This window comes from Melopsittacus undulatus, chromosome Z (assembly GCF_012275295.1).
Source record: "Melopsittacus undulatus isolate bMelUnd1 chromosome Z, bMelUnd1.mat.Z, whole genome shotgun sequence".
Taxonomy (NCBI): Eukaryota; Metazoa; Chordata; class Aves; order Psittaciformes; family Psittaculidae; genus Melopsittacus; species Melopsittacus undulatus.
Genome location: NC_047557.1, coordinates 99,491,936 through 99,518,387, shown reverse-complemented (window position 1 = coordinate 99,518,387; position 26,452 = coordinate 99,491,936). Strand labels below are relative to the sequence as shown.

Below are 26,452 nucleotides of genomic sequence, written 5' to 3'. Positions count from 1 at the left end.
CCATTAATGAGTATAAATGTACATTTAATTTCTAGAAAAGTAATCTACATGATGGAGGAACTCGAAGTAATGTTAGCTAAGTACTGTTGCATCTGTCATGCAGCAGGAATGCTTGCAGTGGAACCTGGTTTCAAATCAAAGTTATCAGCATATAATGCCAGATCAAATTCATCATAGACAGTAGAAAAATAAAGCATTGTGATCCTAGGTGAAATTCAACCCAGCCTTTAGGGCTTTTCATATCTCAGGCTGTAAAATGGCAACTCTAAAACGTATCCCCAGTGACTGAAATAGAAAGTATTTGCCTTCTGATGAAAGTTCAGATGCCCTTCCCCACTTCTCTTTCAGTCAATAAGATTGCATGTCGATAGAGTTCTCCAGCTGAGTATCTCAAGGTCCTTCACAAGCAGTAACAAAAGAAGCTTCACAAAGCCATAGCTGGGCACAGTCATCTCATTTTTGCCGTGAACAGGGATGCACATGGGTTGATGGATTTGTGGAATGTGGCAGGTCTAAGAATTCTCTCTCATGTCCTACTGCTCAGTACAGCTGCTCTTAGTCCCTCAAGAGCTGTCTGATGGAGGGCACTTGACTTCTGTATGGGTAAGCATAAGTGTTGTAGAAGTCTGACAATCTAGTAAATGCATTCAAATGAAGACCCTAACACAATAACTGTGCTTTAGGAACATTTCAGGATGTATAGACTCTGTTGTGCTTATTTTAAGTAATTGTAACATGGTTATTAGTTGGTTACCTACCACTGATAAAGTTTTACATAAAACCTTATATTTTAAATACAAATATTTTTTGTAGTAAGATGTGGCTGATTGGATACCTGCTGTTTCCTTTTTTGGTAGACATTACAAAGAGATGCAAAACTACAGCAAAAATCTTACTTATGTACTGGGAAAAGGATTTTTTTCCTTGTAATTTTGTTGCTACTCTTGCTTCTTCCAAATATGTTTATAATAAAAGTTAGCAGAAGAGACAAAGCAGTGATTTGTTAAATCGATGTTTTTTGAGCTTCTGGCCAGTTGTGGGTTTTAACCAGAGTCAGCAACCATGGGCTGATGCAGAGATCCTTGCTCCTGTCCTGGAGCTATATTAAATGCACACACAGAGTAGAAGATACATCAAATAGCTCACAGCAGAACTCTGTGTATACTGGAAATTATAGAAGATAACAAAAATGTTGGCGTTCCTGATCGCAAATACCAACCAACATTAGATGTGGAATGAGATGCATCTGTTTGGAATAAGAAACCTTTAGCCTGCTAAGTGGTAAGATATTCTTCCTCAAGCTCAATATGCAGCAGGAGAATTAGGAGTGTAATTAAATTTTTAATGGGAATAGACCTATACTGACAATTTAAGATATGCTGTTCTCAGTAATGATTACCAGGAACTGTGTAAGGCATTTGGTTTTATGAAAGTAGCAGCCAAAGGCTTTAAAAGGGTCGTGATTGCACCAAGTTGGGTGATAACAAATGCAATGGGAAGCCCTACCCCAAAGAGCTTATGGTCTTGGTCCTACTGACAAGGGCATTAACCTGAATCCCTTTTGAAATGAGGGCGATGATGGTTGGAATACCCATGGTGAGGCTTCTGGTGCAGTTTGGTATCTGGTGCTTGACTCACGGATGGGAAAGAGTGTGACTGAGAGATCCGGGTACAGGCAGGGGGTTTCTGTGCTTTGCCTCTGAAAGAGAAAGGGCCCATTTCACTTTCAGCACAGTTTCGACATTGCTCTCAGCTTTTCCTTCCACCTCTCCCTATAGAATCTCCTGCTTGGGTATCACTGTCTGAGGCAAGAGCTGCACTACAGCGCTGGGTCCTGCGCTAGAGCCTAGTTTATAGTCTTCACTGCCTGTACTTGTAGAAGGAGATGGAAGGGATGTTTCAGGAGAAGCTGTGGGAGAGAAAAGAAACAGAATTAACATGGACTTGGATGCTGTTCGATAGAGCAGTGCCTGAATGAAATCACCAAACTATCTTGCAAACCAAGGGGCAGAAGCTTGGGGCATGGGGCAGGGGGATCCATCCTGAATTCAGGCATTTTCCAGCATATTCTTCCTTCCCGGTTTGTGAGGAGGTACAGGATGGACTGGTAAGCACATACCAACTCTTCTCAGTGTTTTACACATCGGAAAATTCCCTCAACTGCTTTTCAATCCTTCCTCTCCTCATCAGAGGAGAGCTCTACCTGCTGGCCACTATACATCATTTACAGAACACATCTCTAATCTCCCTTCCTGTAAAGCAGATTAAAAAAACAAGCCCCAAAAGCTAAAATACATGATACTAATATTTATATGGCTCAGAAATAGCAAATTTGTTGCAACAGGTATAGGGCTGTAACTGGCAGAAGGACACTATGTAAGCTAGACGTGGTGATTACATGGAAGCGGTTGTTAAATTACAACTCATGTCCCACATTATTCTCTTTTAATTGTATGCTCCATTTCCTATTACAGTGGATAAATGCCTTAACCAATAGCCATTGCCTAGCAGCAGTGCCTGGAGAGGTTGAAGATGGCCTTGTATTCTGGTCATATTGTTCTGTTTGACAGCAACCAAGACGCTTTACGCAGGGAAACCCTCGCCACTAATAACCATCTGTGCTGCTTTGTGGCATTTCCCAGTGCTGCCCACGTTCATAGAAACACACTGTCACCAATCTTGATTGCTTTCTTTTTTAAACTTGTGATGTGTAGTAGCATTTCAAATCCCTCTGGATCACGCTACCATGAAAATCTCAGCTTCTCTTTAGAAGCATGTAAGAGAGTCAGCAAGGTGGGCCATTCAAGTGTAATGCTTAAATGTATAAGTAAACTTAAAGGTATTTTTCTTAACTGCTTCTCTTATCCAATCCCTTTGTTATGCTGACACTAGTAGCATATAAATGGACACGTACGGTCTGGAGCAGTGTGAATCACAGAGCTCATGTGGCCTGGGAGGACATGTCCTGGCAGCGGTTCCAGGTTGAGGTTGGGAGGTCCTGACTGGTACTGAAGATCAATGGAGGTTCCTGCAGTGGAAATGGGAAAGACATCATTCTTTGTATGGTTATGGAGAAGCCAGATGCTCCAGGCCAAACATCAGGTAATGTGGAAGACCACCGTAGAGGTTAATGTCCTGGCTTGTCCTTGCTTCCTTCCCACTCTCTGTCCTCTTTGCTCTCAGCATTCTCACTGGCAAAGGGCAACCTCTGGCATTGCTAGGGTTTCAGCTGCTGATACCCAACTGCACTGATCATTTGTCTCTGTGTGTCCCTCAGTTATTGCTCTTATCAGGTTTTCCCAGAAAGTTACAATGAGTGGTGTCCCTCAGGGATCGGTGTTGGGACCGGTCTTGTTTAACATCTTTGTCACTGACATGGACAGTGGGATTGAGTGTGCCCTCAGCAAGTTTGCCGATGACACCAAGCTGTGTGGTTCGGTTGATACACTGGAGGGAAGGAATGCCATCCAGAGGGACCTTGACACACTTGTGAGGTGGGCTGATGTCAACCTCATGAAGTTTAACCATGCCAAGTGCAAGGTCCTACACCTGGGTCGGAGCAATCCCAGGCACAGCTACAGGTTGGGCAGAGAACAGATTCAGAGCAGCCCTGCGGAGAAGGACTTGGGGGTGTTGATCAATGAGAAAATGAACATGAGCCGGCTTCAGTGTGTGCTCACAGCCCAGAAAGCAACAGTATCCTGGGCTGCATCAAAAGGAGCGTGACCAGCAGGTCAAAGGAGGTGATCCTGCCCCTCTACTCTGCTCTCGTGAGACCTCACTTGGAGAACTGTGTGCAGTTCTGGTGTCCTCAGCATAGAAAGACCATGGAACTGTTGGATGGAGAGGAGGCCATGAGGATGATCAGGGACTGGAGCACCTCCCGTATGAAGACAGGCTGAGAAAGTTGTGTCTGTTCAGCCTGGAGAAGAGAAGGCTGCGTGGAGACCTCATAGCAGCCTTCCAGTATCTGAAGGGGGCCTACAGGGATGCTGGGGAGGGATTCTTCATTAGGGACTGTAGTGATAGGACAAGGGGTAATGGGTTGAAACTTAAACAGCAGAGGTTTAGATTGGATATAAGGAAGAAATTCTTTACTGTTAGGGTGGTGAGGTACTGGAATGGGTTGCCCATGGAGGCTGTGAATGCTCCATCCCTGGCAGTGTTCAAGACCAGGTTGGATGAAGCCTTGGGTGATATGGTTTAGTGTGAGGTGTCCCTGCCCATGGCAGGAGGGTTGGAACTGGATGATCTTAAGGTTCTTTCCAACCCTAACTATTCTATGATTCTATATTGCTAAGAAAAAAGCATGTTGTCTTCTTACAGACTGCATCAGTTTGGTAGGGTGCCTAAAAGTCAAGTGTTCCACTGGTGTGAAACACACAGAGTGCACCCACTAACTGATCCTGAGTCAGATTTTCAGAGGCAGGCTGGAAAGATAAGGCTTGGGAATTAAGTTGGAGGGAGAAGGACCAATATTCACGCTTCAATTCAACCTGAGCTTTCACTTCCTTTCTCCCAAGACCAAGTTCTCTCTACTGTATGTCCTCCGGAGAAGGACACAAACCCAGACGTGAAGCCCTGTAAACAGCTTTGAAAGAAGACAACTTTGCTGTCATTTCTCAGCAGGGTTCATACCTCCCAGCAGCATCTCCTGCAGCAGGCTGTCAATCCTGGCCACACCAAAGAGCTTCATGAACTGCACTTGCTCTATCATCTGCCATGTGATGCTTTGCAGCGGGGGTAGCAGGAGGAGGATGTCGCTGAACCGGCCTCGGGAGTCATACTGGCGGTCATTGATGTAGTCTTCCAGATTGACTTGGACCTGGAAGCGCATGTTCTTCACCTTTGCGGGCTCACTCAGGCCTTTACAGTCTGGAAGGAGGAAAAAGGAAGGTAATTGCTGGCCTGTGTAAGCAGAAAGTGTTACCCTGTCAGTCAGGCAGCGGAAAAAGGATGAGATGGCAGTGATCCTCTGACTCTGATCTGTCAGAGTCTCCAAGTTTATCTGACAGATTAGGATTTGGCTGCCATTATTGTATATCTCACATGGAACAGGGAAACGGTAAGGGGAAATTGAGGGGAAAAAGTAGTGTGGGGGGAAATTGAGGTGAGACAGTAAGAAAATAAGATCTTGCTTCAGACGGGCACATCTGGCTACTGCCATTAGTGAAGAGGAAGGATTTAGAAGTTGAACTATATCTGCTCTTCCAAGGAAATGGCCTGGAATTTTCCCCTGAAAAGAGTCCCAAGTACTGAATCCATGCAGGTTTAGTGCCTATATGGTGTAACTACACCCACAGCAGCATCAGATTCTTATCTCGATTTCCTGTTTTTGACCTGTCAAATCTGTTTCTCATGCACCACTGGTCCAGCTTTGCTTAAGCAGAATGTGCACTATGGGTAGCGTGAAGTGCTGGGATTTACACCTTTCCACTCTCCTGTTATCTAAAACTGAGATTTCTGGCTCACTGAAATGTTTTCTTCACTGTCTGAAAGAATCCACAAGCACCACATTTTCGGCATCATCGTGCCAAGAGATTAGATCAAGTTGTTATCAAGTTAGTGTACGTCAGCATGTAACTCTATGGACATGCCTACTTTTTAGCATGAATTAATTTCTCTTTTGTAGAGCTTTGCACTTTTTCCTTTCAGATGTAATCCCAGCGCCTCACTGTCGCAATGATCTAAAGCTCTGCTGAGATACCAATCAGCCGAGAAGGTAATTTGTCAAACTCGTTTTGATCATACTACCCTTGCTCAGGTTTACAGCAGACTCTTTGGCGAGCCAAAGTTCATGATGTTTGTAAAACTCCTGTGTCTTGATTTCAAACCAGTGAACACAGCAGAAAAGAGCTAATGGAAGTTACTCTTATTTCCCCATACTAATAGATGCCAAAGACAAAAGAGTGTTGTTCTGGACTTGGGGTTGTTTCCCCATCTCCAAACTACAGGGCAATACACACTCAAGGCACTCCAAGAGGAGGTGGTGTGTGGTGCAGGCATGTAGAAACAGGAATGTTTGGGGGGATCAGGGCTGAGACAGAACCCCCTGTGTTTGTGGAATGATAATACAGCAAAGGTTCAAAACAAGCTTTTGCTTGCCCTGTTCTCCGTCCTGTATGGATCATCCCTGCCCTTGGTTGGTACCGGCTGCCAGCAAGATCCATTAACAGACATCCTTGTTATTTCTGGGTGCTCTGAACAGTGCAGCTGTCTGTGGCTTTTAATGCTGTTTTCTGAACTCTGATGGATGCTCCACACTGATGCTCAGTTGACTCACTTCACTTATGCATAATTCAGTATAGGTATACATGTCCTTAATAAGTGATCTCCTTCATTTCAGACTGATGGGATTTCCTGAAGCCAAGCTACAGAAGGAGCAAAACTCCTTTAGAGTCTGCAGAGTCTTGCATATGGGTCTAGCTGGAGTTAATACTTGCTAAATAGCAAAGTGTTCAGGAACAGGTAGCTTCTAACATGTCCTTACTTTGCTGCTAAGTATTGCTCATTACAGCAGAGGCAGGGTGAAATGTAGAGCTGCTGCCAAAGGGTTCTCCTGGTTATTGGAGAGCTCCCAATGCCTCTTCAAGCCCCATGATTGGAAATCAGGAAGGAAGCTTACCTGGATCAAAGAAGATGATGGCTTTAAGGCAAGCATACTCGTTGTCATCGATCTGGATGTCCCTCAAGGGTTTTACCAACTCATCCAAGATTCTGGTGGCCACACGAGCTATTTCCAGTTCTGGGCAGTGCATTGGGATGATGAAGTCATTCCCTGGGGAGACAAGAGAAATCCATTGTCACAATTTCGCTCTAGCTCTGCAGACACAGTCATATCCAGAAGTTACCCCAAGGCATGTTGCCGTAGTCCCAGTGCCCACGTGCAGCAGATTTCCAGTGTGCAGCTTCATACTGAGATTCACAAGTCAGAAGCAAGCCATGGATCTTATCCTTCGGTCCTTGTTTATCTCATTTGCAAACGTCGTGCATCACAAACTATACTCAAAGCCAGCTCCACATTTCTGCTCTGGTTTACCCTCTGTTATACCTAGCATCTGTTTGCAAGTGGTGTGGCATCTTTATTTTTGGCATTTGTTTTTTTTAAAAAGAAGCTATCCCTCCCTCTTTTCTTTAATGTGTGGCTTTCCAGGCCAGTATTCTGATTTTCCCAAGAATAATTCTGCCTGTGTTTCTGGTGGCAGAGAGCTACATGGAAAGGAAATGCCTGTTTGCACTGTAATATTTAATATACCTTTCTGCTAAGTTTTTAAACACCAATACCCCAAAGACCCCATTGCTTGTGTCCAGGCAATTTCAGTTACAAAAAATAAGGCAGCTGAGTTTGAGATGCCATTTAAATATTGAGGTGGTTTCCCTTCCACAATTCCAAGGCAGTTGTAAAAATCCCAGTGAATTTGCTTGCTCCTTTTTACACGTCTCCAGAGACATTCTCAAGCACTTCAGTCTCAAGGCAGATGAACAGACCCAGGAGTGCAGAGAGGATTGCAGGCAGGCAGGTTACTTGGCAATGACTCAACTGTGTGAATTATGAAAGAAGTGTACTTCATTACATTACCTAATAACAGAAAATCAGTGTACGGTATGGACCGCTTGGCTACCCCGAGGAGCAGATGTTCCCCTGCGTGGGCTCTGAGCAAGGCAACCTGGAGGTGGTACAGAAGAAAGAAATGTACAGATAACATACAATTAGGAGTAATTAGAAGTTATTAGTATATTATAGCATATTGTTAGGATAGCTTCACTTTTCAGAAGTCTCACATTCATGGCAAACTAAATAAAAAGTTATTTTCAACTGAAAGAACAAAGACAGGCTTGAATAATGTGAATTCTTATGAGATAAATGGTTTTTATATTCCATTATTGGCTAATAATAAAAGGAAAATTAGTTCTTTTTGCCTGCATCCTTGTGCATACTGAAGTGATCAGCTCTTATATTTTGGGGCACTTGGTTACTTGACTTATTTTTAACCAATCCCTGGCCCTTTGTGATTATTTCTCTCCTGATAGTTTATTGTTCTGCATAGGGTGATCTATACATCAATGCCAGATTCTCCGACTGACAGGTCTGGCTGGCAATTCCTATTGAAGGCAGTGGTTTGCAGGGAAGAGGCATTTGCATTATACCTGGTCATCCAGTGGGAGCTCACAGAATGCTGGGATATATTTTGCCCATTCAACAAGCACCAGAAGCTGCTGCTTCATAGATTCACACACATCGTTGATGGTAGCCACTTTCTTCATGGCAATGTCCGTGCTGTGCACTGGGCTCAGTGATGAATACTGAAAGAGAAGTGACCCGGTTACAGTGGGACCAGATTAGTGATTTCTTGCCATTCTCCATAGCAGGGATTCATTGATAACATGAGGAGCTTTCACTGATTTTCACCTCATCAGGTCATTGTTCGCTGTTGTGACTGCACATGTATACACGCTCAGCAGTGTACAGCGTCCAACATACAGCCCATGGTGAAGCTTCCACGAGGTGGTGCTCGGTCCCAACAGACACCTCTCCCTCCTCCGCCTCCTTCCCCCCTATCCAGGCTGGCTCAGGACACGATCTGATTGATATTCCCATTCCTAGCAGTAGACAGCAGCGCTGGGTCAGTCTGAGCTTTCATTCCACCACTTGAGGCAGCCAAATGTATTACACGCATTGAGCCTTTCTCCCCACCAAGCTGCTGACTGGGACACGAAATCCCCATTTCAATCCCTAAAGAGGTGTGTGGTGGGGAGAGGGTTAAAACAGTACCCTTTGAATAGGAAGTGGACGCATTGCTGCATGTAGTGCGCAACATCTGGACCGTGTGTTTCAGCAGAGAAAGGATATTTGCATAAGAATTTAAAGGACGCTCAGGGTGAAATTTATTGTGGAACATGAAATGAGAAAACAATCAGCGTTAGCTGAAGCTCAGCAATTTCATTATCTTTATTTTTCTACCCTAAAACTGTTGCCCTACTAAAGCTACAAGAAAAGACATAATCAGCCTTCTCAGGAACAATATGTTCTGAGCAGGACAGAGTGTGCAGCAAGGAGGGATAAACTGCTGTATGACATGCAATGAGTTTTTAGGGTACAGCAGCAATTTAGGCTAAGGCAGAAGAGACGTGGGGTCTGCAACATCCCTCAGCCCTTGAACTTCCAGCTTTGCATCTCACTTGCCAAAGGATTCATCTGCTCCTTGCAGGACATGTTGTCTTGATAATGCACTGATGATTTTTACTGTCTGGTTTTGGCTGTCTCTAAGGCATTTTCTTCCCTGTGGCTTTGTGCAAGAGCCATCCAAGGGCAGAAAAAGATCCAGTTCTGGCTGGTTTAGTGAGTCTGTAACTGCGTATGGAATAGCTGAAGACCATGTAGTTGTTTGGAGGGCTATCCCTGCATTTCATACCTGCTGTGCCATGGCCTCTGCCTGAGTGAGCACACTGATGGAGAGCGAGCTGTTGTCCTCATAGCTGCTTCTGCGAATGCTGATCCTGTCACGCTCATTCTGCACAGCTGAAATGAGAGTGAACAGTGGTTGTGTTAGCAAGGAAATTCCCCACACAACCCATGGCTGCTGTAAGTCGTGGTCCCCAACAGGAGTGGATGTGGCTTCAGTGCCTGCAGGAGCATCTGCTCTTGTTGGATGCTGGAATAAGATTAAGCAAGCGCCAGAGGAGGGGGAAAGGGCACCAGAGAAGAAAAGCACGGAAGCAGCCTTGGGAGATAAAGCCATTTGATGGTCAGAGCAATACCTAAGGGATGTTAGCATGTCCCACTGGGTTTGGTGTAGCTCAGGCAAGTGTTTGAGGATGTGATGTCAACCATTTTCACATGGCAATGAACCTGCACTACTGGAGTCCTGGCCTCTGATACCTCTGCCATGTCTGAATAGAGTACTCACCTCCTGAGCTTCTGGTACAACAGGATGCTCTTGAGGTTGCATCTCATCTTACTGCAGCACTGGAGAATATCATCCCACCTCATAACAGCCTTAATGTGTCCCCTGCCCCTGAGGTATTAACGAATGTCTCCACCACTCATAGTGAGCAGGAGCAGTCACCTCGTGATGGAAGCTCTAAAGAAAGAAGGCCTAAAATCACCGATTCCCCTTAAGACTATCCCCTCAGCCTTGCCTGTTGTGCTGCTGATTTCAATGAGTGTGCAGCCCTGATGCACTGCTGGCATACAGCGGAAAGAACAACTTACAGCCAGGGTCTGGCTCCAGCTCCACTGGCACCCTGTGCAAAACACTGCTGCAAATCAGCTCCAAGTGTCCTGACTGTTCATAACAGTGATAAAACACACCTTGGACACACCACAATGACCACAGCCAAGTGAGCATCAGCCCTAGGCCTTTTGCAAATAGAAAGGTATGGCCATGTCATGGTGAATTAGATAAAAGAAACACTCATTTTTGAGGCCTATTCCACCCTTGAAACCATCCTTTTCACTGAAGCGCAAGCTCCATCAACCCCATGCTCCATCAACCCTGCATGTTGAACATAAGGGATTTATTGCACTTTTGACAGCTTATTTTTGCAACTCAAGCTCCAAGAGCCGATGACTCCACTGTAGTCGTGAAGTAAAACAGTAGCAGAAAAAAAGCAGGATTAGTCCAACCTTGTTTTCAGTGCTAGTTTCTCCACCAAGTCCCGTTGTACCCCTCCAGCAGCCAACAAAGCCATTGGGAGCTGGAGGAAGAGGTCTGAATGCAGACTCAGCATTTTCCTGACATCTTGTATGTCTTGCCTATGTACAGCTTGGAAAGGCAATCAAGTCCTTAAAGAAGAGGCAACAGGAAGATGTACCATGTGGCTATAATGCATCACATCCCTCCTTCTTCATACAGCAATTCCAGGCTCCTTTCCCATTTATTTAGGGGGAATGACTCAGACATAGCTACCAAATCGTGACTCACTCTGCTTTAACCCCTTGGATGTGAAACAGTGCAGTTTTGACTCCAAAGTGGCCACTGGAGAAGATTATTCCAGCAAACTTTTGTTTTTGCAGAGCCATCAAAACCTTTTCACCATCACTCTGCTGTGACTTTTCCTGGCTACTGGGAGTTGCTTTAGAGGAAGCATCACTCCTTGCATGGGGAAAGATGCTCTGAGTTCATGCAAAGGAGGAGACATGCGCACTGTTTCACACACAGGGTGGGAAGATGGTTTTTTGTCAGCTCATGTCCATGTTTTCCTAATCGGCCTCTGGTGAGAAGCCAACAAAGTCAAAGGGCAGAAAACAAACAACACTGATAAAAATCAATACCTCCTGTTATCAGCAAGAGCACAGGGTTTATTTTACAGGATTTGGGGCTCAGCCTTGCTGTCAATGGGGACCCATTCGCTGTTGAGCTGGTCCAGCCATCAAAGCCATTCAGCACCCCAGCGTCAGCCTTGCCTAAATGGCTGCAAGGGGCAGGATAGATGCAAGACATGCATATTACTGCAGTCTTTTCAGGCTGTGTAGACACTATGTAGAGGCAATTGCACATCAGTTTAGAGAAAAAACCCACTGCAGCCCTTGGAATGCTCTGCTAACCTACCTTAGGCAACAGCATACATTGCCCTGTGCATGGGGGGGTGATGGAAAAGGCTGTTTACCCACCAGGGATCCCCAGCACTCTGAGGGTGAAGGTGGTTATAGGAACCATAATCTATGATTAACCTTCAGAACAGAGTAAACCTTCATGTCTTTTTTGGTACACCAGAAAGACAGCAGCAGCAGTGCCCAGCATTGAGTAGAAACAAGCCAGCTCAAATCCATGGCATCTCTGACATCCTTGGAAAGTTGCCACCTAACATTCTATGCTTGGTTTCGTATCAGATTCTTCCCCATGTAGCTGTCTAGGGGCAGCAAGGCTCTTTTTGCCTACTTACAAGAAAAAGTACAAATTTTGCTTTTTTGACCAAGTTACACATCTTGTTTTAGGTAAGTCCTATGAACCCAGGCAGACCTGGTCCTAGTCCCCTGTGGCAGACTTTAAGCAGCCTCAGCCTGTTTTTCCTTCTGGGTGCATTTATAGCACATATATCAGTGCTTCCCTCATGCTCTGATAAGCTCAATCTTCAAGTGTAAGTGGATGGTACAGACCAACTTTCTCAAGGTGATTTGGGTGTTATCACTGAAAGTACCCAAGATGTGATGGAGTTAGATACAATGGAGTTAATGTTTTACCTGCCACAAATTAATCTATTACTGTGTGATAATTATATGACTATACTTACTGTGCTTGTAAAAAGGAAGGGATAGGTCACTCCTGGTGAGGCATCAAGAGTGCTCAAGGAGTGTGAGGGGGCTCAGGCTCAGATGTGATCTTGGCTTTGCAGTCAATAAACCCCAGCAAACTTGTGGGAAGGATGAAAATCCCAGTGTTTCCCAAGGATTATTGCCAGTATGTGCCTGTCAAAAGCTTTGCTCCTCCTTTTATTTCCTCTAATCCTGTAATCCTCACAGCACTCCAATTCCCAAGGCCAATAAACACCATCAAAGGCTGTTGCAGCCCTGCAAGAGGGGACGTCAGTGGGAGAAAGTCCCCATGATGCTGCTGATCAAGGATAGTGTGACCTTGACCTGGATTTTCCTCTGGGAAAAGGGGAGAGAGGACAAGATGATGCCCACATCTCCCTCCAGGGAATTGTCCATGGCTGAGGCATGTCCTGACTGTGGGAAGCGGATGGGAAAACATGTTGTCCATCTGAAGTGGAGGAGCCATCAGAGGGGGTTTGTTATTGAGGGCAAGCCAAGGTCTTTCTTGCCATTGAGCATGGATGGCCCTTTTTGCCATCGAGGATTCTGGCAGCCGTCAGGCTGCAGAACGCACACGGCGGCTCTTGAGCAAACAGCGGTGTGTTTGTGGGATTGCAACAAACCCCTGTTTCTGAAACATTTTGTCCTCGCTGCCTTGCCACACTGGTACAAAACCTGTGCGGAGGAAGCTCCAGGAAGTCCAATAAGTATAGGCAAAGGCATTGACTGGAAGAGAACAGCAGCAAATCAGTAACTTTCCACAGCAACTGCAGAGGTTAAAGCCCTGCCTAAGTGGGAATTACCATTTCTATTATTATTCCACTAAAAACATCCTCATTTAACACCAGTGGAGTTGGAAATGTGTTAATAAATAGCACAAAGAGAAAGCAGGAGGAAGCAAGTGCCCCAGCTTGGTGCTGGCATTCAGTACTCACAGTGTTTCTGTCTATAAATCTGTAGATTTACTCCTGCTGACTGGTTAATTTATAGGCACAAATAATTATTTTTTCCCCAAGCTACCTCTGATTTTGTAGGTGTGGTTTATTTTATTTGCAAATAAATCCCAATGGTACATGTACATTTTAATGCTTTCGCAGGCTTTTGGCTCAATTTATTACTATCACAAAGTAGGGAAGATCCTTTATCTTTTTCATTCATCTTTGCAATAAACAGCAGTCCCAGCCTTCTGAATGCTGGCAGAAGAGATGTGCAAATAAAAGGTATGAAACAAGATAGAGGTTCTGTGATACCCCAATAAAACTGTCCTATAAACCTGCCCAATTTAAATATAAATTAAAAAAAGCCTCAATTCCTCCTACTATATTGTGTCGGTAAATGATACAGTAATTCTTTTTACTTCTGAATTAAACCCAGGGAGTCCATGTACACACATAAATTACATTAAAGGGGATGAGAGGTTAAATATTAACCCTTTGTTTTCACCAGCAAACTGTGTCCTGACAGTGCAATGCTGGCATTTCGAAAGGCTTCCTGCTTTTCTGATGCTCAGCTCTATGCAAGTAAATGACCTGGCTCACTTGGAAAATCACACCCTGCTAATTTACTCAAGGTTAAACATGATCTCAGTAAGAAGCTAAGAATAGTAGCCTGCTGTTTAATTTGGATGTTTAAGTATCTGGTCCACTCCTCATCCAATGATGCTGTAGTGACCAAAAACCTGCCTGGTAATATTGTGTAGAACAATAGAAATCGAACATTCTCCTGTGCAAACAGAGAAAATATGAGAGAAGAGGGAGAAAATTTCCAAAAGACCCAGACCCCACTAAGCTAGAGTCCCATTCTTAACCACAAATAAAGAGTAAAAAACAAATCTCCTATAAAAATCTTAAATCTCAATCATAGTGGCATTTCAGGAGTTAAGAAGAGCTTTGTGTTCAAGCAAGCCTTTTCCTCTGTCCTCATCCCAACTTTAATGATTGTTTACTTGTAGTTATTCAAGTGAATTATTGACACCAAAAATGTAATTGGGATGGGAGTGTTCCCAAATTAGCTAATTTCTAGGAAATCTGGGAACTGGACTTTCCACAAGACTGAAGTTCTGGTCCTTTTGTGCTCTCACTAGCACCAGTGGAATCTGGATCCTATCTCAGTGCACAAGCCTGAAGGCATAGCCCTTGTGTGGGACAGTCCTAGTCCTTTCCGAAGACAGGATCAAATAGAGAGTGTACAAACAAGACATCCTAGAAGACCCTACAGATGCTTTCCTCAACAACATCTGCCCAGCTGCTTCAAACCCATTTTGAACCTACAGGCTGACTGTACTGTGCTCCCAGGATCAGCTCATGCTAAGACCCTCACACAGACCCTTCTGCCCTTACAGTCAGACAGTTTAAAGTTAACTCATGTGTTTGTATCATACTGGTTTTTATTTGCAGGAATTTTCCTCCTACCATGTTGTGTAACACAGCTCCTCACCATTTCTTACCTACTAGATTTGTTTTCAAAACAGAAAAAAACCCCACAAAAAAAGAAAAGAAAGATCCAAATGTGTCACATCATGTCTTACAACACAGGAAGACTGGAAAAAAGTAGCACTCTGGGTGCAGAATTCCAGTTTATCAGTCAGTTTTGCTGTGGAACAGTAAGTTTCCAGTATTGCACATACACCCTTTGAGCAGTAGGTCAGTGGCAGTGGGGAGCATATGAGGGTGACACAACCGTGCTCACCCCACCCCAGGTGTATTGTCCCACACACAGACTGGGAAAAGGATCATTTCCAGCTTCTTCCCCTGTGCTGTGAATAAACAATGCTATTACCACACCCTGGAAAGTCTGATTGCTATTATATGGGCTGGCTGCAAAGCGGTGTGCCAGAGAGAGCCAAAGCCTTGCATGCCAGTGTTGGGTCAATGGGTTATGTGCTGGGCAAGTGTGGATGTCACAGCTGTGGTCTCCCAGCACGAATTGGAGGCCCATAGGGATGCTGGGGAGGGACTCTTCATTAGGGACTGTAGTGACAGGACAAGGGGTAATGAGTTAAAACCTAAACAGGGGAGGTTTAGATTGGATATAAGGAAGAAGTTGTTTACTGTTAGGGTGGTGAGGCACTGGAATGGGTTGCCCAAGGAAGCTGTGAATGCTCCATCCCTCGGGGTGTTCAAGGTGAGGTTGGATGAAGCCTTGGGTGCCATGGTTTAGTGTGAGGTGTCCCTGCCCATGGCAGGGGTGTTGGAACTGGATGATCTTAAGGTCCTTTCCAACCCTAACGATTCTATGATTCTATGATTTGTATCCACTTAGTACTGCTCTACCCCAAGACCTGTCTTCTCTTTTTCCCTAATACTTCGCAATACTGTTTAATATTAATCTAGAACCACCCTAAAGCAAATATCTGTGTTCTTTTTGAGCACACAATTGTGCAAGAAAGTTTCTTTCACAGTCCTGCACACGTGCTTCGGATATAGCTCTGGTCAGCCAAGCTGTTTTCTGCAAAGCAGTTGCTCAAGGTGCTTTAAAATCTTCCTTACTAAACACATGAGCAGTTTGTGAGCACACAACCTGGCTGTGCACTCATAAAATCTTTCAAAGAATGTGACTATGTGGAACTTGAGGTGAGTCATCTTCCATTGAGCGCAATCAATAATGAAGGCAGGAGCCAAGGGTTTATAACTTTTACCATAAAAACAATAAAAATCATGCTTCAGCTCAAAGAATGGGGCTGATAACCAGATTTCAGCCTTCCCAAGCTGTGGAGCTTATTGTATTGGCAGTTGGCTTTGTCCCCACCTAGAACCGACCAGATCAGCCTTGATTTGGTCTTTATTAATATGAGGGCTGTTTCTTTTTTCTATCAATTGTCTGCTCTATTTACTCCATTTCTTCTCAACTAAAGCAGCAGGCATTTTTGCTATATCCATGACTTATGCCAGATTCCAAGCCACTTTGTTCTCCAGGAAAACATATGGTCAGAATGTTGGGAAGATTTTTTTCATCACCAATGAAATCTTATGAATTACCAGAAATCAGTGAAAAATTTCCCCTTGGTTTCAGTGGGACCATGACTTCACCCCTTGGGTAGGGGGTGTTTAGCTCTGTGGCATGGAATGAAACTTAAGTTTCTTTCCAGTTCCCTCATCTTTTAACTGCCAGTGGGTTGGAAACAGAGCCCTGCTGGAAAACAGAAGGGTGAAGAGTGTTGAAACCACCATCCTGCACATCAGAGGGATGTAGCATCTATGGCAGGTTGGGTCCCCGCTTTGCTATCCACTCAGTGTACAAACTCAGTCTCTGCCCAGAAAGCTTGGAGTAAAACAGTATTATCCATGGTCTCCCACTATGCACACACTGAATGAACACAGATCAAAATGCTGGTAGGTCCCATATTTTCCCAGGGAAGCTGGCTCTAGGAAGGTAAGGCATAGGTTAATAGAAGTGGTTTTTCTCTTGCTTAGGTTTAGTCACTGTAACATTTGGTGTCTCCTTTACTGCATTGCAAGGGCACCTCCTGATGGTCACTGGTACCCAAATGCTCTACAAGGATCCACCTCCTTCTTAATACAGCCAATGTGAAGTGCAACAAAAGGCATCTGCCAGTATTGGATTGGTCCTTCAGTACTGGTGCTAACAGTGGCTCTATAGGTCTGTGATAGCTGCCATGAGGGTAACACTACTGAAGGCTTTGACTCAGGTTTCAGCTCACAGGGAACAGGAGTAAGACATTTCTGGGAGTGCTGCCTGTGAGCCCTGTCCCATGAAGCCCCTGTCCCATGCTATGAACAGCTCTCATAGCATGAGGCATCGAGTTCTGGCTTGACCTTGGCCAATTGGTTGCACCAAGCTACATGAGCATCAGCTAAGTCAACCACCAAACCCACTCTGCAATAGTCAACTGTTGGCATTTATGAAACTGAGTGTGGCAGGTTCATACTGAGATTGTCACAGCTATCAAGAGTGTAGAAAGGAAATTGCTGTTGCGAAGAACTTAGAGACCAAATAAACACTGAGGAAGCCCAGGTATGATAATATCCCAGAGATACCAGCCTCCCAGGACAGGTGAATACCATCACAAAGCTCTCATTGAAACTGCTATCTGAAAGAGAGAAAATGGGTCTTTCAGAGGCAACAAGAAGTCTCTCAGTGTGACGCATGAGCATCATCCCTCTGGGCCAGGGCTGCCATGGCTCTCCACTGTGCTCTGCAGTGGGAATAGGGCCAGAGGCATCAGCAGGCAGATTTAGAATGTCTCCTTATGCCTACCTTCTTTCTTCATGCCAGCTCTGAAGCACTTCTTCAGCCTGCAGTACCGGCACTGGTTCCTCTTGTCTTTGTCTATCACACACTGTCTGCTGAACCTGGGAGGAGATGAGAAATAAAACATGGAGCACCCAGCCTGGTAACTGCAACCCACTCACCCCTAGCAGCCCCAGTAAGAAACACAGTCCCAGACCTCACCAAACTATGCACTGGTTGAACCTAGAGAAGGCTCTCAAGAAATGGATTGAATCAGTGTTGGCTTGGCCCAGTTCCTCATCTTCCCCACTGTCACTCCTGCCAGCCGGGAGCACAGCAGTTTCAGATCACCCACTTTGCAACGACTGGGATGGTTTTGGCTGTGAAAGTGTGAATGTCACTCAAGTTCTGCTGGAGTAGGAACTCCCGCTCCCACTTCCAGACAGTTGTTGGGTGTTCGGCATCAGGGATTGTTTGATCCCAGTTGTTAACACTGTCCTGCTTTGTACAGAAAAATCACATTAGGGGTCACAAGCCCTTTTGTGTCTGCAGCTTAGTTTTTAGGTACATAGCTTACTAATTCCTATTAATTTAAATGTAGGATTTAGGAACCTGTGTGCTTTCAAGGTAGATTTGGCAGCTGTTTGCATGATGGGTGAAATGGTGGGAGAGAAGAAGAAGACACAGAGAAGATGTCAGTTGCTATGGGACCATCAACAGGTTGGAAAAGCTGGGGCACTTTCCCAGACTTGTAAACAGCCAAAGGTACAAAGGCCCAAAAACTTTCCAAGGAATTCATGTCTCCGATAAACAGCAGAGCTCTGAGCGGAGCTAAGTACAGCACTGCTCACCAAATAAGGATGTGCAGACAAATGAGCATCTGCCATTTGCTTGGCTTCAATGCTATGGATCTTCCCTGAGCTGCCAAATATCACAGAAGTTCATGGATTCCTGGGGAAGGGCAACAACTCCATCCCAGGAGAGTAAGAGATGAGATTTCAATGAAATCAGTAGTAGCTATCACATCATCCTGCAAGGGTGGTTTCTGGGATGGGCACTATGCATATGAACACTCCTGTCACCTCAGGGTGTCTCATGGCCAGAGTGATAAGGACCCCAGGAACGTTTTGAACAAAGAGAGTGACTCATATGGCAAGAATTTGAAACGCCCTGAAAGGAGGAAGAGCTTTGGAAAAGAAAGAAAACTTCCAGGTTTTAATTAGAGATGAAGGGCTTTCCCTCCCCCCTTTCTCCTGTGCTAAATAAACACCATTTTTCTAAGGTCAACCAAGATATCTGCTTTATAATTTATAGTCTCCTTCTGGTTAAAAAATGCTCTCAAATGCATACCAAAGTGGACGTGAATCATCACTCGTCCATGCTCGGTTCTCAGAATGATTGTAAAATCATCAGTGATACGTCAGTGTATAATAGCCCAATGTATTTCAGAACAAAAATGGAGCTGTGGGAGAGGCGAAGCCTTTGGAGGCGACAGACTCTTAGATGCTTGTTGCTTTTTACTGGAAAAATCAAGAAAGGCTGTGTTTGAGATTAAATCTCTGGAGCTTTGCTCCTTTGCCACCTTTGTTTTCCCTTTTTTGGCTGTGTTGAGGTGTCACTCCACACGCAGAATCCCTACTTATGTATTACATACATTGGTCAAACCTCAGGACTATAAGTTTCCCTTGATTTACGCCATGGGCAAAACAGTGGCGGTGAACTCAACAAATGGATTATTCAGTGCCACAAAAAGTGTCAGGGTCCAAGATGAGATAGGACATAATTTACACCTTAGCTCCCTGTCCTCCAGCCATAAACTAAACTGCAGTATTGCTGTTAGCATTCATAGCATATTAATAGGGCATTTGGGGTAGGGGTCCCACCATACAACCGGATCTTCACCCCAAATAATTTACAGCATCCATAAATTGTATTTATTTATTGTGAAAAGGCAAGGTACCTGCAGGAATAGACATGGTTCTTGCGGACACTCCTCCTGAAGAAGCCTTTGCAGCCATCACAGCTGGATGCCCCATAGTGTTTGCCAGTCGCCCGGTCCCCGCAGATGGAGCACAGGGAGCTGATGCTGCTCGTGAGCAGGTTGGTGTTTGCTGGCTCGTTTGTGATGGTCTCTGTGGGCAGACAATAGAGACCATTAGACCTCTCTGTGATGGAAACCAGAATCAGCTGAGAGCAAGTGGCTTTTTCAAGCAAAGCACGCACTGAGTCAGCCCCACACATGTACACACAGTATGGATTGCTAGTAAAGGCTCCAGATTGAGGGTGATGCTCTTCTCAATCTCAGCTGAGAGTAACCCAGTTGCTTTGCTTCTGCTATTGGTCCTTTGCTTCAGCAGACAGAGAGATTTCAAGCTGCATAACCCAACATGCTCATGCTAATTTAACAGTTACCACTACTTTTCTTGACAGATGCGGACAAAACTTACCTGGATGTGAGATATATGCTTTTGAGGGATGGAGAGCCACCTCCTCAGCCAGACACATGAAAAACACAGTTCAAAGCTGGTGCCCACAGAAGGCAATGAAAAGAACATCATTAACTTGAATAAGTGGAAAGCAGACAAGAGACAGAGGGGCAGGAAAGATTAAACACTTTATGCACTTTGTGTACATGACAAAGGTGTTGGAAGTAAAAGGCTGCTCTTGAGAGATCCTCTGCAGCGGGAAGACAGAGACAGCAGCTCACACAGGGACCACTTTGGTTCTTCTAAGTGTGGTTCCTGCTCTGAATTGCCCTCTGAAGAGGCCCATTGCTTTACACTGCAAAGCAATATGGGGATGCAGAAAGACTGACCTTCTAAATTAGGGACCTAAAATTAGGTCATATGAATGCCCTCTGTCATGTCCTCTGTTTGCACCCTCTCATTTGGGGCAGGAATAGCTCTGCCCTTGCCTGGCCTGAGCTGTGTGTATACATTGCTGAAAACTCCCCTTTAAACTTCTCCCTTGGCCTTAACCACCAGACTCGCTGCCCTCTTAATCCTCCTAATTTGAGGCACGGCTTGGGGAAGAAAAAATAAAGGAGACGCTTGAGGAGATGCAGATGACAGTGTTTACATCTCTCCAAGAGCAGGAATGTTTGTGGAGTCCATCCTGACCTGGGCACTCACTGCAGAATGGCTTTATGAATTTATCACACCTCTGGGAGCGTGTTCTTCTCTCCAGGAGAGCGGATCTTGTGCTACAGTGACCTCAGAAAAGTCTCTGGGACAAGACACATCCTGCCTCGTGGAAGGGATGGGCAAGGATGAGAAAAGCTCAGCTGCTCTGGGATTGAGCAATGAGAAATCCTAGAGAAAATTACTCAAATGGGAGGAATTGGCATCTGATCTGGACAGTCTAGAGAGATCTTTCTAATGCATAATGCATAAAAATAGCTCTGGGTAATCCGCACACAACTTGTATATATACAGAGAGAAGGGCTATTTCTGTGTATGAATACACATCAAAAATTTATAGTGAAAATATTTGCTGTGCAATGAAAATTGCAATCAAAAGCCAAAAAAAGCTTTAGCTTTTCAAAAACTGGAAAGGTTTTAGCTAAGGCTATGATATTTTTAGCTAAGACTTCACAAACAAAGGTCAGACTTCCTTTCCTCCCCCCCTCCCCCCCAGAAGCCCCTTTTGATCTATATTTCACCTTCTAAAATACTGATGAATAAATATTTAGGTTTTAGCAAGTTGGAAGCAATGTGACAAGAAAAAATGACAGCATCAAAATCATCCTTTGGTCATAATGACAGGAATTGAGTTTTACCTGTTCCCAAAATCCATGCAAGATGCCCCCACCTCTGACATTTGTCAGCAAGTGGCACTTGGGCCCTTTGAGAACACTGTCTGTGTCAGAGGTCCCTAATGGTAGTTTACATTGATTTTCTGGTTTTTTTTTTACAATAATAATTCATTTAATTTTGATTTATATACCTCAGTATTAAATGAGTTGCACTAGAATATCCCTTCAAGGATAACTGTAACTTTAAATATTTCTGCATCTGTTGCTCCATCTATTTATTTTTTTGAAGGAACACGTTGACCACAAACAAAGGCACTGAATGTGCTGGATTCCATCTAAAAAATTCCACAACAAATAAACATAAGGAGGCCAATTTTCTCTTCACTCTACTCATACTTTCTCTACTGATTCAGAGGGATCAGTCCAAGACCATACAATTTTGGATCTCCAACAGACCCTTCATCCTTCACATGGGTCCAAACTGCAGAATGTTCTTGGTGCTGGAAAACGTTTACTCACCAGAGAACACTTCTTTCCCTCATGCTACTAGGATATGCAAAGATCTGTTTGTTGATATAAGGGAGAAATTAATTATCTGGCCTTAAAGTATTACTGAAGAAAGAACCATAAGAACTGAGTGTATGAGGGGCCATGGAAGTTAGCAAATCACATTTTGCCCTCACTTGTACTCACGAAAACACAAAGAAACCCATGGGCTACAGCTTAGTTGAATGGCAGATACATAGCTAAAAGTTCAGTCCCTATTAGGTAGTCATGTGCCCTTTTCAGCTTGAATGTGAACAGAAGTTAAAAAGACAATAAGGGAAAGCCCTAAGCCAGTATGTACATGTTAATTATTATTATAAAATTTAATTACAGAATGCTGTCATCAACTAATGATGAGTTCCAAATTAGAATTAGCTCAGAGAATAACAAAGGCACAACCAATATCACACTCATCACGAAACTGTTTCAATGTGGCTTTCAAACCTACCCAGTGTTTAGGGAATGTCTGGGTTTTCCCTGGACTGATCACTGCTAGGAAAGGCAGAGGAAAACCTGGTTCCCTGTCAGCACAGTCGCCTGCCTGTGAAAACAGCTGAAAAAACCTGTAGACCAGTTCCTTTAGACCTGATACATGGCTCAGAGGGCTCAGAGCTATATTAATGTGTTGTGCCTCTATAGAGTTGTTGCTACCAGAGCTCAGTGCCGCACTGAGATGGGATCTGAACAAAGTCCAACTGGGTCACAACTGAAACAAGCTCACAATGGTCCTTACCACTCTGGAAAGAGATGCTCAAACATGTGTTGGTTATAGATATTCATCACCATGGTATAACAGAACAGTTCCTAAGCCATGCCACAGTGCCTATGAAATTTCTTCTGGAGAGATTATGGCATCCTCCAAGAAGAAACCATAGCTCGACATTGCATGGGTCTCATGGTTTTGGACAGACTTCTCACCAGGCATTGTCCTGGATGTTCACTGACAAAAAACTCTGAAGTTTAAACCATCTTTTATAAGCTGCATATAAGCAACCTTCAGTCAGACCAAATTCAGACCATGAAAAAGCCATCAAAGATCTTTTTGACAGTGCCCGACCATCTCTCATGCTGCATACATGCCTGTGAGGAGCTATGACCCTGCTCCCTGTCTTCTTAGTCATTGTTGCCATAGGATTTGTGGACAATAAATCAAAGCTATGGTTTATATCTCTAAAACTCCCCCTCTATTATTTGCTAAAAGCTGATGTAGAAGTCAGGATGACCTGCACTTTGCCAGGGCATCAGTGCTAGCCCCCAGCCAGCCCTACATTTGTGTGCACAGGTTTTGCAATGCCAACTTAGTGCTGATTAGAGTGTCCCAGTAGCTTACCATCTTTGGGGTCAACCAAGTTTGCAATCAAAATGCATACAAATTTTTGGTACCCACTGCCTCTGTATGTAAGTCATTACCTAATCAGGGCTGAAATGAAGACACCAAGTTTTACAGTGATAGGAGATGACAGTGAGGATGGACTTAGTGAAGATGTTGCTAGAGAGCTGTATCTGACTTCCATTCAGGGTTGGAGATCTACATGGTACCTGACCTCACTGCTACTTTTCCCTTCAGTTATATTACTGTCTACATCTCTTCCAGATGCACATCATATAGGAGAATTATCTTGCAGTACTTTCCAGAATGGCTTTTGCTTGTATTTACCCAGAAATCCAAACCAGTCTTGATGTGCACTATTTGCCGCTGACAAATCCCGCAGTTAAATGTACTAGAACTTAAAGAGATCATAGTTGTGGGTTTAGGGCATGTACATAGTCTTACTTGGTGGCCAAAGCCGGCATTGTGAAACCTGTGTATACAAATGTAGGGCAGGCTGGGAGCTAGCACTGATACCCTGGCCATCTGCAGGTCATCCTGGTTTCTACATCAGCTTTTAGCAAATAAAGGGGGATTTTTGAGATAGAAACCCTAGCTTTGATTTGTTCACAAATCCTACAGTAACAATGACCAAGAGGCCAGCCAGAAAGGTCATAGCTCCTCACAAGCACGTGTGTAGCTTGAGGAATGGTCAGGCACTGTCAAAATATCTTTGATGGCTTTTCCATGGTCTGAATTTGGTCTGACTGCAGCAGGGCTGGGAAAGGTGTTTTTCCAACCGTGTGCCAAAGCCCCAAGAATCAGTGTGGTATTTGAGTGTTGAGGCAGGAAAACGAGCATCGTCACGGAATAAAGTGTTTGCTGACACTCAACTAAAGAATTAATGCAATATTTCAATAATGCTTCGTATTTTAAGCAAAATGACAACTCTGACATGAGCTTGAAGAAATGGGTATTAACAGCACATAAAAACTCAGTGAGAATATGGCTTCTAATGCCAGCCAAGGTAAAGGAAACAAGTTTGTACAGAAAGGGAAAATTTCTGCAGTTACAACACATATTTTATAAAGACAGGATCAGCATTGATTTTTCTTCATTTCCTTTTGACATTTTCTCTATTTAAAACAGACCATTTTTTATACTCTTCCTCCACTCCCATAATAGATTCTACTCTTTATTTTGAATTAGTCTCAAAATATTTGGGAAATCATGAGCTAGTTAAAGGTGGAAAATCCAAACTATATATGTAGCCAAATCTCAAATTTATAGAAACTTCATGAAGCTTAAAGCTTATCATCAGAAGTGCTCCCCATCATTAATCAGCATAAAATTTTGATGAAATAGTATTCTAAAGAAGGAAACAGTTGGTTTTAATAAATCTTGAACTTTTTTGAAAAGATCCTTTTTTCACTTTTAAAACTGTTCAGAATGAAAGAAAGAGTTCTGAATCCATTAAAATGAACGTTATGTCCCTTCCTGATTGTGTTTATAAAGGGCAAAGCTGCCATTAGATTTAGTATGGGAAAAAATACAGAAGAATCTTGAATATCAGGAAAGCTACAGGTTAAAACAAACCTGTACATTTGTTAAAAATACCTAAAATGAGGCTATTTCTTAATTCTAATATTTAAAATATATTTCTGAAACTACAAAATATCTGTGTGAATTTGAGCTACCTGTGGCAACTGAACTTGGCTGGTTAGCAATGTATTTCCATGCATGGATATTTCAGGTCTTTTTTGAAGTTATTTTTACAAACTGCAGAAGAGGACACTTACATAAGACAAACAAGCTGCTTTCAAAACAGCTAGGTTCTGAGAGGATTAGCTACTCATTAACAGCTAGACAAATAACACAATACTGAGGCAGATAAACTTCAGAAAAGAATCAACCTGTCAGTTCCACTGCATGAAACAAGAGAGAGGCCCAGATGGGATTTGGTAGTTAATTTGCAAAATTATACTGAATTTTGAGGAGTTTGGTGTCAGTCTAAAAAGTAAAAAAATGCCCCTTTGTTCAGCAGCAAGTGACAGAGAAACATCTGTGTTAAATAACGTTTCTGGAGCAGGATGGCAAATGGAAACCTTTCTTCAAGAATAAGGAACAAGATCCAGTCTTTCTGGAGCTGTCAGAAAAACAATGTATTGAAAACCCTTTTTTTGAGGACAGAGCAAGTTTTTCTTGAAGTCAACTTTAAATTCAAATTCCCTTGGGCCTTCTGGCTTTACTTGCCTCCTGCCATCCCTCCATGTCCCACAGTAATAAGCCTAATAATTTTATATTATAGATAATAACCCCACTGAAACTCTGATTTATTTTGATGACACAGCTAATAAGCAAATGTGAGACCCTGAAAATCCCATCTCAATTTCACTCAGATTCATAACAAATTAAATGAAATGCTGCCAAATTCCCCAAAGGCATTGCTAACATTGGAATCTCGTTTGCCTACATGATTGTTTTCACGCTATATGACTGAATGTCCTTTATTTTTCACACAAGGAAACATTAATTTCATAGAACAGTGTTGTCAGAGTACTTTTGACTATTCGAAACCTAAATATCACACAAGCTTTATTTCTGTGAACATGCTTATTTCTGTGAATAAAGCAGAAGTCTCTGCATATAAGCACTCACACCTCGCACCCAACTTCTTTGCGTGCTGTGCAGGCTTTTAGATCACTTTGGTACGCAGTAAAATATATAAGACAAGTTATATTTAGATATTGTTTCTCAATCCAAGTGCCTAGGAACAACTTAGGACAGATGGTATATGCCTGAGTAACAGGTAAATTCCATTTGAGACAGCATTTTCCAAGGATTAAATATGAACCTAAGTCATATATAGCAATGAAACAAAAATTTTAAGTAAACAATATTGGTAATAACTCCTCTAAGACATCTTATGGGAGCAAACCTATGGAGTGCCATGAAGAGCTCTACCAGCTTTTGAAATACCTTGTGGGCCCTCCAGGACATGACGCTTAGCCCACCAAGGAAAAGAATGATTCAAAGTGGGACTGGCAAGTGAAAGGGTCCCCTTTCAGCCCAAACATAACCACAGATACAGCAGAAGTTGACAAGTCAGCTGCTTAAATATTATCCCTTTCACCCTTTGCCCCACACCTCCTACCTGCCTTTCCTAGGTGCTCAGCTTTATAACAAAGGTAGTGGAGTCTGTTCAAGAGAAAGCGAAAAGAAACCTCACCGGTACTATTGGGGAGCATCCGAAGGCTGTCAAATTCCAGCATGGTATAAGAGGAGTCTAAGGAGTCAACGTAATCTGGCATATCCATGTCCATGATGGGCTGACAAAGCTTCATTATTACTTGTCAACAGCAAGCGAAGTAGCAAAAAACAGCCCGACTGTCAATCA

The 26,452-nt window shown here is 43.6% G+C and overlaps 1 protein-coding gene across 2 annotated transcripts; it reads right to left on the bottom strand.

Moving 5' to 3' along the window:
• Positions 1–1,439: 1,439 nt before the first annotated feature.
• On the bottom strand, positions 1,440–26,452 carry LOC101881595 (hepatocyte nuclear factor 4-beta-like). Of its 2 annotated transcripts, none has more exons than XM_005152138.3 (10): positions 26,285–26,452; positions 19,407–19,611; positions 17,474–17,568; positions 9,414–9,520; positions 8,149–8,304; positions 7,580–7,667; positions 6,626–6,778; positions 4,639–4,875; positions 2,915–3,028; positions 1,440–1,909 (listed from the first exon to the last, which is right to left on the bottom strand). In XM_005152138.3, the coding sequence occupies exons 1-10, from the start codon at positions 26,397–26,399 to the stop codon at positions 1,773–1,775; spliced, it is 1,407 nt and encodes a 468-aa protein (XP_005152195.2). In that variant the 5' UTR covers positions 26,400–26,452; the 3' UTR covers positions 1,440–1,772. The 2 variants fall into 2 exon arrangements, with proteins under 2 accessions (XP_005152195.2, XP_012985302.2); XM_013129848.3 differs by having other exon boundaries at positions 1,773–1,909; positions 19,407–19,578; positions 26,285–26,399.

Bases quoted from the DNA above. Each gene is read 5' to 3' on its own strand.
- LOC101881595 (XM_005152138.3), bottom strand. From the start codon at position 26,399: ATGAAGCTTTGTCAGCCCATCATGGACATGGATATGCCAGATTACGTT. The intron at 17,569-19,406 runs GTACCTTGCCTT...ATCTCCTCCCAG, and splicing joins AACCATGTCTATTCCTGCAG to GTTCAGCAGACAGTGTGTGA. The intron at 1,910-2,914 runs GTACGTGTCCAT...TCTCTCCCACAG, and splicing joins GATTCACACTGCTCCAGACC to CTTCTCCTGAAACATCCCTT.